This window comes from Cydia pomonella, chromosome 19 (assembly GCF_033807575.1).
Source record: "Cydia pomonella isolate Wapato2018A chromosome 19, ilCydPomo1, whole genome shotgun sequence".
In the NCBI taxonomy this organism is placed as follows: Eukaryota; Metazoa; Arthropoda; class Insecta; order Lepidoptera; family Tortricidae; genus Cydia; species Cydia pomonella.
The window spans coordinates 12,060,930-12,076,836 of record NC_084721.1 but is presented as its reverse complement, the minus strand read 5'-3'; the positions used below and the strand labels follow the sequence as shown (position 1 = coordinate 12,076,836).

The window sequence follows — 15,907 nt, the reverse complement described above, 5'->3', positions numbered from 1 at the left end:
ACATGCTGTCAAATTGTGCGCTTGATACTTACATATTAATGATAATAGTTATCCTTTTTTCCCCATAATTGATTGCGATACTGTGGCACATTTTAAAGTAACGAATATAAATCCATTTCTATCTTCTATCCTATCTCAGTTGCAATAGCAACTTGTGCCTACTAAGATATCTATCTAAATCTTTATTTGTGGTGTAATCACAATATAATAACGACTCTCTACAAAAACACATAATCAGTAACATACATTTTCAGCTTCAATTTGGTCCAATTTCTCTTGCTGATACTGAATCACGATCTGCAGATGTTATTTCAAGTTAATCTAAACTAAAACTCGAAGGAAACTCTTTCTGGCTCCCTACCTACAGAAAAAAAGTCAACAATCTACAATAAAACGTGGGAAACCAATAAGGATAGTATATTTTGAGCACACTACATACATTCTCGGCCTCGACCTGGTCCAGTTTTTCTTGTTGGTATTGGATCACGTTTTGGAGGTGCTGGCACGCTTGGCTCTTGTTGCCGACGACCCCGCGTTGAAGGGCGACTAACGCCGATAGCTGAAATGGAAAAATTAGCTGAAAGAATTGCAAAAGAATTGTACATTACAATTAAACATAATCAACCTTATTTTAGTACTAATATGATTTACTATGGCTTTGAAGTTGTGGTGGTATGTAGTGAGTTTTGGTTGTCACCTGACGATATACTTATATGTGTATGAATTAAGTACAATAAATACAATCTTATTTAACAATTTGCTTAAGGAGCACATGAAAAAGTGTCGTATAGAGCTCTCGCGATGGGAGCAGCAGGCAGCCATGCGAACGGAGTGGCGGGCTATAATAAATGTCAAAGTAGCTGAATTCGAAGCGCGTCGACGCTCAGAGCTGGATGTCAAGCGCGACGATATAAAGCCAGACCACCTGCGGCAATACACTATAATTACACAAATGGTGTGCTCACATGCCCGCAATGTTCGCGAACTTTTGGTAACAAGATCGGCTACGTCAGTCACTTGCGAGCACACCAGAGACAGCAACGGAGTTGATAGCAGTCGCCGTGGCCGAATCGGCCGTGGAGTAATTATTTGTATCTCCGTTAAAAACTCTCGGGTTTTTAAGCCCGGTCATTTATAAGGCGTGCGTGGGGATATAGATCTAACACGTAGAGGCCGTTTGGAGAGCTTTGATGTCTTGTAGAACGTCTGCTGGAACCCATTCATGGGTACGTAAATAGATACCCATAAACCGGTTTCAGCAGGCATTTGAGGCTATTGCAGAAAAATAGAAAGGTCTATGGTTTGAATTTGGGTGGACAATAAAACTGGGCTATTGCTAAGAGTTTTGGCCACCTGCCATAACATTGTGATATACAGTGTTATCAAGGCAGGCGGTGACTCGCCACTCGCTAGATGGGCACCTGACGCGCCATCGTACCGACGGCGGCGCTACTCCGGCGTCAGCGGCTCAGGGGTGTCGAGAGGTGCGCTGCGCTTTCTCCGAAGTTACTCGCGGCGTTATGCCCTTTAACACTTCCACCCCTGGAGCGTATAGCTCTAAAGTCTCCCCCTCTGGACGGCCAATTAAGGCAAGCCAGAGCTGAGAGTCCTACGGGTCCCCTTGAGGTTCCCCTCTGACCTCCGTCATCGCATTCCGTGCGCACTCGTAAAGTGGTCAGATGTGTAATGAACCCTCGCGGACGTCAGCTGGCGACGGGTTGATGAACCGGGCTCATGAAACATGGCCCTTTTTCGCCCGGGATGCTATTGGTCATGGAAATCCGTTCCTGGACCATGGTCTAGAGGTTTATTACTCTAGCCACATATTACGTTAACAATACCGAGGGAGTAGAGCATGATTCATTGATGAGCATTTCTAATTCATATAGTTAGAAAAATACGGGTAGTCCATCTCGCACGCGAGATACTGTCCAGCTATATTGATACCAAGCCTTCTTACCTTCTGTTCACTCTGTAGCTTATGATTAGCGAGTTTCTGCTCCAGCTCGGCCTTGCAATTCTCGAATTCTATCATCAGCCTGTCGTGCGCCTCCTTAATCTCCTCGTAGCGCGCCTGGTAGCCCTTCTCGCTCTGGTTCTGGAGCTCTTTCTTAGCTTCTACTAGGAGATCGAAGAGGCATTTGAGGGCGACTTTAGCTTCAAGCATGGATTGCACGTTGTCCCATTGGGTGCGGGATTTGTTTTCTGGAAAAGGAATATAATATTTATTTATGAGCGTGCGACTTTTAATCCGGAGATCGCGGGTTCAAACCCTGGCTTGTAACAATGAGTTTTTCGGAACTTATGTATTGTTCCACTAACGCCAGTTTCAGGTCTCAGTGTAGCTGGGACGGGATTTTGTTTTCTTACACGCCTCCCGAGCTCGTCCCACACGTGATTAATCGGATTTTGTGCTCACTAGATGGCGCCACTGTAGATGCTGGTCCAGAAAAGCAGCTATAATAATTCTGCTATACTTATTTAAAAATAATATCACGTTCTAATATACACAAAGGTATTTTAACGTCTAAATTTGCCGTTTTTTAAACCTGTTTCATTTTGCATAATATATTTTAGTTGGCACTTTTTTAAAACAACTATGTTTAACATAATTAATCAAACATAGAAAACAGATTTACCGCAATTATGAATAAGGAGTGAAAATTCGCTATATAAAAGCATGTAACCCCGAAAAAGATTATGCATGTCACAATTTGAGAGCCCTCCATCTACACTAGCGCCCCTAGTGGCGACATTAAACGCGTTGGCCCTCGTTGCCGCGGCGGGTAACCTTACCCTGATCAGCGGTGAGTATTTTCTGCTGCAGGTCGGATATCTGCGCCTTGCGAAGCGCCAGATTATCTTCGAGCTCGGTTATCTTCTCCTGGTTCTCCTCGCTGTCAGGCCCTTTGCGAAGGAGCTCTATCTGTTCTGTTATCCACGCCCTGTAAGGAATTATTGAGTGAAGTTAATAAAGATAGCCTGGTATAATATTGATGTTAAGCGTCATGATTACCAACGCCTTGACTATCATTAAGTAAATAATATCAAATATCAAACATTTATTCAGCAAATAGGCCACAGGGGCACTTTTACATGTCCATTTTTACAAACAATAAATTAAAAAAAAAACAATTACAAATATCGAATCTATGAAATAATAAATACTTTATTAGATATGTATACTGTCTCTAAATGTCAAATTACACAAAAAAAAACTATGATAAAAAAATAAAATACTAAAATTCTTTAGAGATGTATAAGTCTCTAAGTGTCAGAGATAAAATATAAAAATATATATTAAATTATCCTTAGAGATGTAGAGGGTCGCCAAGGCTTGAATTCTTATATAAATAATTAATGGACAAAAAAATTAAAACAGACAAGAACCGAATGAAGTGTCTCACGTTAATGTCACTCAAAAGTAAAGTTACATACTTTAACATAACCTGTACCCCGTGTAAGCTTAAACAGACCTATAATAAATATTAAAAGACATTATTACATAAATCCAATTCTTAACTGCATGTTCTGCAATCCGGACAAGCACTCGTACATAAGGAGATCCAAACGCGCAAATGGCATTGGATTGGTCATATCCTCAGGAAACCTGACACCCACCTATCCAAGGTGGCCCTGACCTGGACGATGCCCGGAAAACGGAAACATGGTCGCCCTAAATCTACTTGGCGCCGTTCCGTGGAGCAAGAGTTGGGTGTATTGGGGATGGGGTGGGAGGAGGTTACCCAAGCTGCCCAGGACCGGAGTCAGTGGAAGAAAATGGTTCGAGCCCTACACCCCAGCAGGGGGTCACAGGATGAAAAGAAGAAAGAAGATTACATAAATTGACTAAGTCCCACAGTAAGTTCAATATAAAGTATATAATGCAATGATTCCTCAGGCTGTGGAGAATTCTGATTTAAAACTTGCTTTTATGAGCCTATATAATTTCATAACATATATTATAAAGAAGACATTTCCGGATAAACGTAAAACTGGATAATAGTCCTTAAGTAGGATATTAGAACCATAGATTTAGATTTTTAGATTTATTTATTTTCATAATGATAAATTACAGTATAAATTATTCTTATGTTAATCTATATGAATTTACATTATGATCGTCAATGATTTGGCATGCAAACATATAATTATAAAACGTCAATAATAATTATCAAAAAAAAAAAAAAAAAAACAAATTCGAAATTACCGTCAAATTAAAAACTACGAAACAAAAGAAACAGGAAAACTAAAAAGAAATAATGGAATACATGTCAAACTAAATATTTAGTAGATATCACATAATGATCGTCATTAAAACTAAGAGCAGTAATAATAATATTCTAGAACAAATGTCATCTTAAATCAATTTTACATAAACTATAATGTTAAACAGTTATTATAATTTTAATTCCATGTATTCATTCACTGAATATAATGGGTTTTCCAATAAAAAATTCCTCAATTGACGTTCAAATGCTTCGTCAGATATTTCAGTTCTTAATTCGGCGGGTAGACGTTCGTAATAAGTTGGGCCTATTACTCGCGGATTCTTACATGAAAGTGCCATGCGACGCGGCACTGTTCGCAGTCTTCCCGTCGATCTGATTTGTTTGCCCATGACTTCGACACGTTTGAACATAGAGAAGTTTTTTCTCACGAACATCAGAACTTGAAACATGTATAACGAATAATGCGTCATTATACCATTATTTTTAAAAAGTTCCTTACAATGGTGCATTGGTTTAACTCCAGCTAGTAAACGGATCGCACGTTTTTGGAGAATTAATACTCTCTTTGCATCTGTGGAATTTCCCCAAAGCAGTGTACCGTATGACATCAAGGAGTGAAAGTGCGAGAAATATACGGCTTTAAGTGACTTCCTTGATATCAGAGGTTGTAATTTTTTTAATGCAAAGATAGAACTACTCAACCTGTTACAAAGCAGATCGACATGGCACTTCCAGTTAAGATTCGAGTCAAGCATGAAACCCAGAAATTTTGTTTCATTACATAGTGGCATTGGACCGTTACTAATACATGGAGGCACTGTGGTGCTGCGACCCGAGAATATCATCACATTGGATTTCGTTATATTTAACAGTAGGCCATTCGATGAAAACCATGTTTGTAATTGGTCACAAGCCTCATGTATTCCCTCGGCCAACTGCGCATGTGTTTTTGCCCTCAGGACAACGGTTGTGTCGTCTGCAAATAACACAGATAGCCCATTTGTGATGGCAGAGGGTAGGTCATTCACAAATAATAAAAACAGTGTATTACCGGCTGCTGACCCCTGAGGAATGCCCAAATCAACATAACCAGTGTCTGAAACGTATTTTTTGCCACTAAGTAACATTTTCACTACTTGTTGACGGTCAGTCAAGAATGATGCAAACAATTTGTGTGCTGAACCATTTATGCCATAGAGGCTTAATTTATTTAATAGCAAATTATGGCTAATGATGTCAAAAGCCTTAGACAAATCGCACAGTATGGCGGCCATCTTGTACCTGTCATCTAGACCAGTCAAAATGCAGTCAACGATTCTGTGTGCTGCCGTAGTAGTGGAGCGTTTTTGTCTGTAGGCGTACTGGTTGTCGGTGAGTAAAGCGTTCTGTTCTAAGTAGGTCATCAGGGAAGATGATAAAATGGACTCCACAAGTTTTGAGACGGTAGGTACTATAGTTATGGGCCTGTAATTGTTTACATCACTCTTATCACCCTTTCCTTTATACACCGGGCATACGCGTGTATTTTTAAGGACATTCGGATATATTCCAATTTTAAACATGTCATTAACTAAAACTATTAATATGTCAGATAGAATAGGCCATATAATTATTATGATATTTAAAGATATGTCATATACATCTACAGTCGTACTGGTCTTTAACATTGACTTTATATTTTTATCCAAAAGCTCACGAGTAACAACAGGAAATGTGAATGACGGTATATCAGCGCTGCCCAAGTGCCTACTGACGTACTGTTTGGACAGTTCTTCATCACTGTTTATTGCATGTTTTTTAGCGATGTTCAAAAAGTGTGAGTTGAATGCATTCGGAACCTCTTCATGAGACATATACGCATTATCATTTTGTTTTTTTAATGCAGACCTTCTGGGAGTTTGATTTTTTACCTATCTCCTCATTTATGATCCTCCACAATTCTTTTGAAGGATTTACGGTTTCTGCCAGTCTGGTTTCAATGTGATTTTGACGCGCACGGAGCGTCTCTGACTTGATGAGTTTCGAGTAATGATCTATGCAGTCCGATATGATCGGGTTGTTAGGATATTGACGTCGTATCTCGTGAAGGTCGCGGTGTTTTTGCATATATCCAAACAGCTCGTCAGTTGCCCACGGAACAGGTAATTTCTTTTTGGGCCTTAACTGTTTAACAGGGAAATGCAAATCTATATAATATGTCAATATATTAAATAATTTGTCAAATTTAGAATTAATGTCAATATTATCATCATAAATAAAATTAAAATTATAATAAGATATGTCAGTATAAAATAAATAAATAGATTCAGTATTAAATAATCGGCGTTCAAATGTCTTATTTGCTTTGGATTTTTGAATCTCACTTTCCAACGTAAACACATAGCGTTGCGCGTTATGATCACTTATGGCAGTGTCCACTGGCGTTACAGTGAGGCAGTCGCGCGCGTAGTTCGCGCGCATAAGAATAGGTATTAGGGTAAGGATGGTATTAGAACGCTAATAGAGTAATTATAAGCAAAACTGGGGACGCATTGTGTGGAACAAAGTAGAGAACATAGAGGCCACTTAATGTAAAGCGAGAAACTCTCAATCTATCAATCACTTTCTGGTCCATGTAGGTGATTTTGTGTCTTAGACAAATAAGTCATAATAGCCCAAATACCTGTACTCCATGAGCTCTTCAAGCGACTTCTCCGCCTCCACAATACTCAAATGAACCTCGAGTTCCTGCTCGATGTATTGCTGTACCGCACCAGCCTTCACGTTGCCCTTGGCGCTGCGCTTCATTTGGGTCTGCTTCTGTCTGTCTAAAGCCTCCTGAAAAACAAATTCATATTTAAGATTTTTTCTTTAAATATTTGTTTGGTATATTTTTTTTTTTGTTAAAAGTATCATAAAATGAATTTTAAAAGTAATTATTACAATCTTATACCTTTAAACGAGCAATTCTTGTATATATATTTCTGTGATCTCGGAAACGGCTCTAACGATTTCGCTGAAATTTGGTATATGGGGGTTTTTGGGGGTATACAATCTATCTAGATTAGTCTTATGTTTGGGAAAACGCGTGTTTTCGAGTTTTCATGCGTTTTTCTTTCGACGCAGAATATGTTCGCTAATTTCGTGTTGCCGGCCACTGTCCGTCTGGTCCAGCGGGTTAAGCCGCGAACTGCTAAACGAGTGTTACGGGTTCGAATCTCGCACAGTGACTAACTTTTGTTTTTTTTTTATATGTTCAAGTTTATATATAATTTTTTAATTTTTATTGTTTTAGACAACTTTAATTTAGTAAAAAAAATTAGTTAAGATTATCAATTAGCAAAGCTCGGTCGCCCAGGTACTTAATAATTTAAACTAATACTAAAATATGACTAAATTAAATCTAAATTCTTTAAATTGGAGATACTTCTCTAGACGTGGAATATTATCGACATAAATTCCACTTCACTGTGCTATGATTAAGAGGAGATACTTCCCGAGCTGAGTTTAAGCGTTAACTTATTTAGGGAGGGTTTAATTTCTACCTTTGTTGACGGCGACTGCTTCCTCCATCTTCCTCTTAAGCACGTTCTGCTGTTTCGCGTGCAGAGACTCCATCTTGGCCATGGCGTTGGCTTGCGGTCCTCGTTGAGCCGTACCATGGAGTATATTGTCAACTCCTATCTTACCTTAAGCCTCTTGTTGACGGCGACTGCTTCCTCCATCTTCCTCTTAAGCACGTTCTGCTGTTTAGCGTGCAGAGACTCCATCTTGGCGATGGCGTTGGCTTGCGGTCCTCGTTGAGCCGTACCATGGAGTATATTGTCAACTCCTATCTTACCTTAAGCCTCTTGTTGACGGCGACTGCTTCCTCCATCTTCCTCTTAAGCACGTTCTGCTGTTTCGCGTGCAGAGACTCCATCTTGGCGATGGCGTTGGCTTGCGGTCCTCGTTGAGCCGTACCATGGAGTATATTGTCAACTCCTATCTTACCTTAAGCCTCTTGTTGACGGCGACTGCTTCCTCCATCTTCCTCTTAAGCACGTTCTGCTGTTTAGCGTGCAGAGACTCCATCTTGGCCATGGCGTTGGCTTGCGGTCCTCGTTGAGCCGTACCATGGAGTATATTGTCAACTCCTATCTTACCTTAAGCCTCTTGTTGACAGCGACCGCTTCCTCCATCTTCCTCTTAAGCACGTTCTGCTGTTTCGCGTGCAGAGACTCCATCTTGGCCATGGCGTTGGCTTGCGGTCCTCGTTGAGCCGTACCATGGAGTATATTGTCAACTCCTATCTTACCTTAAGCCTCTTGTTGACAGCGACCGCTTCCTCCATCTTCCTCTTAAGCACGTTCTGCTGTTTCGCGTGCAGAGACTCCATCTTGGCCATGGCGTTGGCTTGCGGTCCTCGTTGAGCCGTTCCATGGAGTATATTGTCAACTCCTATCTTACCTTAAGCCTCTTGTTGACAGCGACCGCTTCCTCCATCTTCCTCTTAAGCACGTTCTGCTGTTTCGCGTGCAGAGACTCCATCTTGGCCATGGCGTTGGCTTGCGGTCCTCGTTGAGCCGTTCCATGGAGTATATTGTCAACTCCTATCTTACCTTAAGCCTCTTGTTGACAGCGACCGCTTCCTCCATCTTCCTCTTAAGCACGTTCTGCTGTTTCGCGTGCAGAGACTCCATCTTGGCCATGGCGTTGGCTTGCGGTCCTCGTTGAGCCGTTCCATGGAGTATATTGTCAACTCCTATCTTACCTTAAGCCTCTTGTTGACAGCGACCGCTTCCTCCATCTTCCTCTTAAGCACGTTCTGCTGTTTCGCGTGCAGAGACTCCATCTTGGCCATGGCGTTGGCTTGCGGTCCTCGTTGAGCCGTTCCATGGAGTATATTGTCAACTCCTATCTTACCTTAAGCCTCTTGTTGACAGCGACCGCTTCCTCCATCTTCCTCTTAAGCACGTTCTGCTGTTTCGCGTGCAGAGACTCCATCTTGGCCATGGCGTTGGCTTGCGGTCCTCGTTGAGCCGTTCCATGGAGTATATTGTCAACTCCTATCTTACCTTAAGCCTCTTGTTGACAGCGACCGCTTCCTCCATCTTCCTCTTAAGCACGTTCTGCTGTTTCGCGTGCAGAGACTCCATCTTGGCCATGGCGTTGGCTTGCGGTTCTCGTTGAGCCGTTCCATGGAGTATATTGTCAACTCCTATCTTACCTTAAGCCTCTTGTTGACAGCGACCGCTTCCTCCATCTTCCTCTTAAGCACGTTCTGCTGTTTCGCGTGCAGAGACTCCATTTTGGCCATGGCGTTGGCGCGCTTGCGGTCTTCGTTCCGGAGTCGTAGCATGGCGCGTTCGTTGTCGGCCTTCCATTTGCGGAACTTCTCGCTTTCTTCGCGCATTTGACGGATTATTTTCACCTATGTAAGGATTTCATAAATTTGTATTTCACTATGATACGATATTTTACGTCTGAAGTCGACAGCGATGTAAAAATGTACATTTATAATCATTGAATTTTGTACTCTTTTTGTGACATTAGACACAGTATTTATAGATCAAGGGAAAGATAATAGCTAAACTCAGAAATCTGTTATACCACTTTTCCGCTATATGGGAACTATCACGATAATAATATGGTATAGCTGTCTTTGTACCCAAGCTCTACAATCGAGGAGTGTGGTGTGGGTAATGCAAGTTAAATATTTTATATGGCTTATGCTAATGAGGACTACGCTATAGATACAATTTGGACATTTAGTACACAATTGTTAAAAAAAGCTTTCCAAAGTACATACTATCTCTCTTTCCAATGGAATATTAACGAAATCGACAATAAACTTCTTTTTAAAATCTTCCAGCCACTGTCCTCGATCATGCGATAGTCCATCTCCGATCTCTCTCATACAGAACTAAATAAAAAGAGAGACTATACTTAACACTTGAGAGAAAATAATTAGTGGGGCTAAAATTTTCTGTCATTGAGGTTGGTAGTCATTTTATGGAATTACTCACTCACACTCATTTTCGCATATAGGTTGATCAACTGAATCAACTATTCTTATGCAATGAATGCTCAAAAAAGTTATAGGGCGAAATGCTTGGAACACAATTTTTGACTTTGTTTGGACTAGTTAACTTTCAAGAGAGGATATCTCGAAAACTATACAAAATATCAAAAAACTTGACTAATTTAAACTTATAGCAAATGTCATCCGCTTTCGTTTTGTGTAGTAGTCATATCGCTAAGACGCAAAGTTTCCAAGATATAAGTGAAAAACTGAAAAATGGAACCTTCAAACCCCCGTCTCCTCTTCGGCTCAAGAGCTACGGCCCGGGACGTTTGATATGTTCACCTCCTAACTAGTCTAAACAAAATTCGGAGTCAAAAATTATGTTCGAAGAATTTCCCTCTATGACCAGTAGATGGCTGACAAAAAAGTTGATTCACCCATATAAGCTTCACTCCATTACATCTCGTTTCATTTCCTTGCTGAACATATGATTTTATTTCCACAATTTCTACAGATTTATTTCTCACCTTTGTAGCTTTCATGGCCTTCAACTCTGCATTAAGCGATGCAATCTTAGCTTCATTCTTTTCTTTATTCTTGATGATGGAGGCTTGCTGCTGGCATTTCTTCTTGAGGTCAGTGATCTCGGCTTCCAAGGTCTGGACTTTGGTGCGGCGTTCTTCGTGTGTTGGATCCTTAGTCTAAATGAAAAAAAGAACTGAATTTTGTCTTATAAGTTTTTACTGTTTTCTAATGGGGAATTTGTCTTAATCTGTGTTTTATTAAATTAACTCACTAGTTCTGTTGAATTTAATTTCTGTATTTAGAGGTAGAATCAAAGGGGTTAAAGTGTATTTGGTTAATTTAGAATACATCAGAATGTCGGCAATTTCGAATATCACCCTTAATCCCATCACAATAGAGTCCCAATAAGAGCGCCTGTTTGTACCTTTATTGACAAAATAAATGTATTTTCCCTTTGTAATGCAATAAAAAAAACATTTAGCGATGTTCTTATAAAATTCTTTTCGTGATCTTGTTTCTGACTTCTGTCTTCTTCTATATAGCTATAGCCGTAGATAAATTATAATTTATATGAGAAAAATTAAGTAATAAATTTCATTTCATACAAAAAGCTACACACCGTCACATGTGGGGACAAAAACAAGACTATAAAAATAATTTTGACCACAGGTCATTTTGTATACAGAATCTATTGCTGTTGACCCGTTTTTATTGCTGTTAAGAGTATTTCCACCAGTAAACATAGTGAGAATAACCCCGATAATTACTTAAATTAAACCATATCTATTAATAAAAACCAACTTTACTGTTTCTCAACTGCTGGATCAGCTCCTCCTTCTCCTCTTCCAAGTGCGCTATCCTCTCTTCATTCTCATTGAGGTTACTGTGGCTGTCCAGCATGTCCTTGTTGCTGGCCAGAATCGCTTGCACCACGGACGCTTTTATGGCCATGGCGTTACTAGTTGCAATTGCATTTATAATATTAGTAAGGATACCCTACCTTACTATTCTTCAACTGCTGCACCAGCTCCTCCTTCTCCTTCTCCAGCAGCGCTATCCTCTCCTCGTTCTCCTTGAGGTTGCTGTGGCTGTCAAGCATGTCTTTGTTGTTGGCCAAGATCGCTTGCACCACAGACGCTTTGATGGCCATGGCGCGGTTTAATTCTTGTAGCTCTTGATTTAATGCAACCTGGAATATTATATATTTATGAAATTAGTTAAACGGATGCTAGCGAATATTCTTCCTAGACAACCTTAACGGTACCTTATACGGTATCCCGTGCTTAAACGCGTCTTACAAACGGCACTACTCTAAGCAGCCACTTGTCTACTAACCTCACACAGAAAGATCAAGATCAGAAGATGTATAAAATATAGTTAATGCCAAATATAATATGTTAAATATAATAATACTACTCAAGCGGTTGTTTCCTTTAACGCCTCTCTTTACATGGCGACCCTGCGCCAACAAGTTAAACATAAAATAAATATGTGTATAACTTTGAATATTTAGTTGTAAATATAAGCAGAAATATATACCTGTCCCATTGCCCTCTTTTCTTCTTCAAGCACCGCTTGGTCTTCACTCAGCACCACACCCTCCCCTTCCTCTCCCTGGTCCTTCGTAAACGACAGCTTTATCTCGTAATCTATCAACTCCTCATTTGTCTTAAAGTTCACCGATTGCAAATCTTCTAGCCTACTCTTAATCTCTTTAATATAATCCAGCACTGTCGTCTTATTCTTCTCATCATCTTTACTTTCATTTAGGTTGTCTATGGTTTGGTTGCATTGCTCTGTGAGCTCGTTTAGTTTCTGTTCTATTTTGTCTTTTGCAGCTTCGGCTAGTAGCGCCTTTTCACATAAATTTGTGTTTTCAATGAGCATGTTTCCAAGGTGTTCGGTAACTTGCTTGTGTTTCTTGAGTAGTTCGGCGTATTTCGCTTTTTCGCGCTCGACTTCTTCTAGAAGTTTCTCGTTGTTTTGCTCGCTGTCGGTGGGCACTTTGCCTAGCAGTTGTAGTCTTAGTTCGTTTACTAAATTGTTTAGCCTGTAACAAGTTTAAGGCTGGGTAGTAAGTGGTACCGCTTTGATATCAAATAAATAAAAGAATGTAAACGGGAAGAATGACGGATTGGATCTAATAATGTAATTTAAATAAATGGATCTGAATAAAGGACTGTCATAACTGCATTGCCTGCGTCTATCTATGTTTATTAAATTCAACTTTTGTGTGTCGCTTGTCACATTCATCTTAGGATGCACCTTTAGTTATGTATATAATTTTACCTAATGATTTCGGCAGCCTTAGCGTCTTGGTTGATAATAGGCTTATTTCTAATGCGTCGCGCTCGATCTGCATACCGCAGCGTGGATACGGTCTCATCCAGATTGTAGTCCGCCGGGCTGACGCAGGCTACCATTAGTGTTAGAGAGTTGCCGCCGAGACTGTCTGTAAGAAAAGAAGATTTTTTCACTAAAGACGAGGATAGCAGCGGCGACATACCACCATAGAAACCACTCTGATAAGAATGCATAAATAAAGAAAATTATTAATGTAGATATTCTGGGGGTCTGTAGTTATGAAATAAATACCATAACAATGTATTTTATAAAACTAACCACTACAAATTACATTATGGTTGCGATGCATTACGCAACCCTGTAGTGTCAGAGAGCCGGCCTCGGAACCGCCGAAACTTGACACACTTTGGACAAAACTCCTCCTTGTTGAAGGTTATGGTTAGTTAAGGTGGAATGACGTCTGTCATCGTAACCGTCACGTTCAAACAAGTATGTATTTCAGTGCAAGAGTGACACAACACTACATTGATGATAAAGGCTAACGCATCCTATGCCTACTGTTTCACTTACCCTGTAGTAACCTGGTCAACTTGCTATCCCTATAGCTAATATAACTCCTACTGGTGCCGTCTCCAAGAGCTGAGATCACATTGCCAAGAGCCAGAAGTCCCTGGTTTATCTTCACGCCTTCCTTTAGCCGCTCGCCGCTGGCTTTCGTCTTTTTGATGCGCTCTGAACCGGCCAGATCGACTAGGTGGAACTTTGATGTGGTGGCTAGGTTTCTAAAAATATACAGTTGCAGTATTATATATACAGTTTATATTTGCGAGTTCCTGAAATTGGCTCTGTACTACTATCTAAAAAGTTTAATGTATTTTTTTATAGCTGTTGGAATTCCTTGTATAAATAAATACATCTACGATAAAAAAAATGTCTTTGTGAACCTTAAGCATCTGCTTCACCGACGATGAGAAAGCGACTGGCTACCGACCATTGTCCTGCCCAAAAAAGTACATGGGAACGAGATCATCTCTTAGAGATGCATAGGTATATGTGGCATTATCTAGGAAAAGGGACCTTATTGTCGATGGCGCTTACGCCGCACTGCGTCGCACAGCGTTGTATTTGTACCGGAGCATCGTTTATTACGGCGGAAGCGCCATCGACAATAAGGTCCCTTTTCATAGATAACGTCACATATTTATCGTCGATCTCAAGCTGCTCACACTGTTGGCGTTTCGCTACTAGGTTCGTTGCTTCTCACTTATCATTGGTGGTGGGATAGATATCTCACTGGGGAAAGCAACTCTATTATACTTACGGTTTCTTTTTTGTAGCATATTACAAAGAACTGAATGAATAAATTAAAAGTTGAGAAAGTGTAAGAACAGTACCTTATAATCCAGCAATATTGTCAATATTGGAGGCAGTATAGCTTTTAAAAAAGGCTTGAAAAGGCCATCCTAGTATTTTAAGCTAGATAAGTCCTAAGTACACAGAACCTTTTTAACATCAATATAAACACCAACTCACTTGTCAGTGCGGCTTTCCTTACAGATGATTATAGTGAAGACAGCATGACTCCTGCTCGAGGCTTGGTTCATGGCAGTGGAGCCCGTCACACGGCCAGAGGAACCCTGTTCCAGTGCCATCATGGTCTCCATGGTTGATGTGACTGTCAGTTCCGTTATACCTATATGTAGAAAGTTTTTTTAGTCAAATATGAAATGTTGTAATGAACATAACAAGAATAAGACTATAGGGAGCGTGCATGAACTGTAGGAGGCAGCACAGGAGCCGTTAGATTTTTGGCGCGAGGCGTAAATGTGATGTTTATTGTTCCGATGTAGCCCACAAGATGGCTGAACCTACTATGCACAAGAAAACACGTGACGTGTAAATGTACACGTTTATGGTTCCGATTCAAGCCACAAGATGGCAGACCCTCCAACGCGCACGGTCCCTATAGGTAGGTAGTGACTTGGCGAGCCCAATTATTACGCTCAAAGGGGGTCCAAACCTAGTGAACTCGCCGCAAATACGCCTGTTTAAGGAAGACTTAATAACTGCGCGTTTGAATCATTCGTTTACCTTTCCTACCTCGTTTTTGCGCCTCTCATAGTGGGTTATTTTATTCGGTTATTCCAACTAGTTACAACTAAGTTGTTACCACTGGTAACAACCCCTCTTAACTAAGACGGGGCTAACGGAAAATTATTATTTTTTTACACGTTTTAATCAAGGGCAAAGGTTATGAAAAATTCACTCGGAAACTAGACTATATTTGCGAGGGCAGACATTAAGCAAAAGTTGGCTCGATAGGAAAAAAAAAAAACATGTCTAAAATCATGTATTTGAACATAACAAGAATTGTAGGTTTTGGTGTTTACCCAGCATACCATTGCAGTATAATTTTAGGGCGGCGCGACATATCTTTTATTTATTTCTAATTTCTTGGTTTTACGTACCCTCGTAACATACAATCCCATGTAAAACCAGTAATGATGGTGTGTTAGCCATATATTCGTGGCCCATTCGCCAGATCTGAACAGACTTGGCTTCTGAATCCAGCCGCTTTTATACTAATCTTCATGGAGCCTGGCATCCGCTAGGTAATCTAATCTCAAGAAATATTACAGGCACCTATTCTGTGAATGCTATTTGACCTTCCAACCCAAAGGAGAAACTATTTTCTATTCATTTATCTAATATTTTATTCTTCGAAAAAGTTCAGCTTTTTAAAGGGTCAGCAACGTGCACGTAGCACCTCTGGAGTTGCAGGCGTCCATATGCTACGGTGACTGCTTACCACAAGGCGGGCCGTATGCTTGTTTAACACCGACGTAGCATAAAAAATACT

The 15,907-nt window shown here is 40.4% G+C and overlaps 1 protein-coding gene across 1 annotated transcript in view; it reads right to left on the bottom strand.

Annotated features, from left to right (window-relative positions):
• LOC133528567 (chromosome-associated kinesin KIF4) overlaps positions 1 to 15,907 on the bottom strand; it is a 30,990-nt gene that overhangs the window by 10,466 nt on the left and 4,617 nt on the right. Inside the window, exons 5-15 of the mRNA XM_061865998.1 lie at positions 14,581 to 14,740; positions 13,618 to 13,829; positions 13,033 to 13,195; positions 12,283 to 12,793; positions 11,744 to 11,932; positions 10,746 to 10,919; positions 9,421 to 9,624; positions 6,895 to 7,049; positions 2,797 to 2,945; positions 1,961 to 2,205; positions 440 to 559 (exon numbers count right to left, since the gene is read on the bottom strand). Of these exons, the coding sequence (XP_061721982.1) occupies positions 440 to 559; positions 1,961 to 2,205; positions 2,797 to 2,945; positions 6,895 to 7,049; positions 9,421 to 9,624; positions 10,746 to 10,919; positions 11,744 to 11,932; positions 12,283 to 12,793; positions 13,033 to 13,195; positions 13,618 to 13,829; positions 14,581 to 14,740 (2,282 nt within the window). The remainder of the gene's footprint in view (positions 1 to 439; positions 560 to 1,960; positions 2,206 to 2,796; positions 2,946 to 6,894; positions 7,050 to 9,420; positions 9,625 to 10,745; positions 10,920 to 11,743; positions 11,933 to 12,282; positions 12,794 to 13,032; positions 13,196 to 13,617; positions 13,830 to 14,580; positions 14,741 to 15,907) is intronic.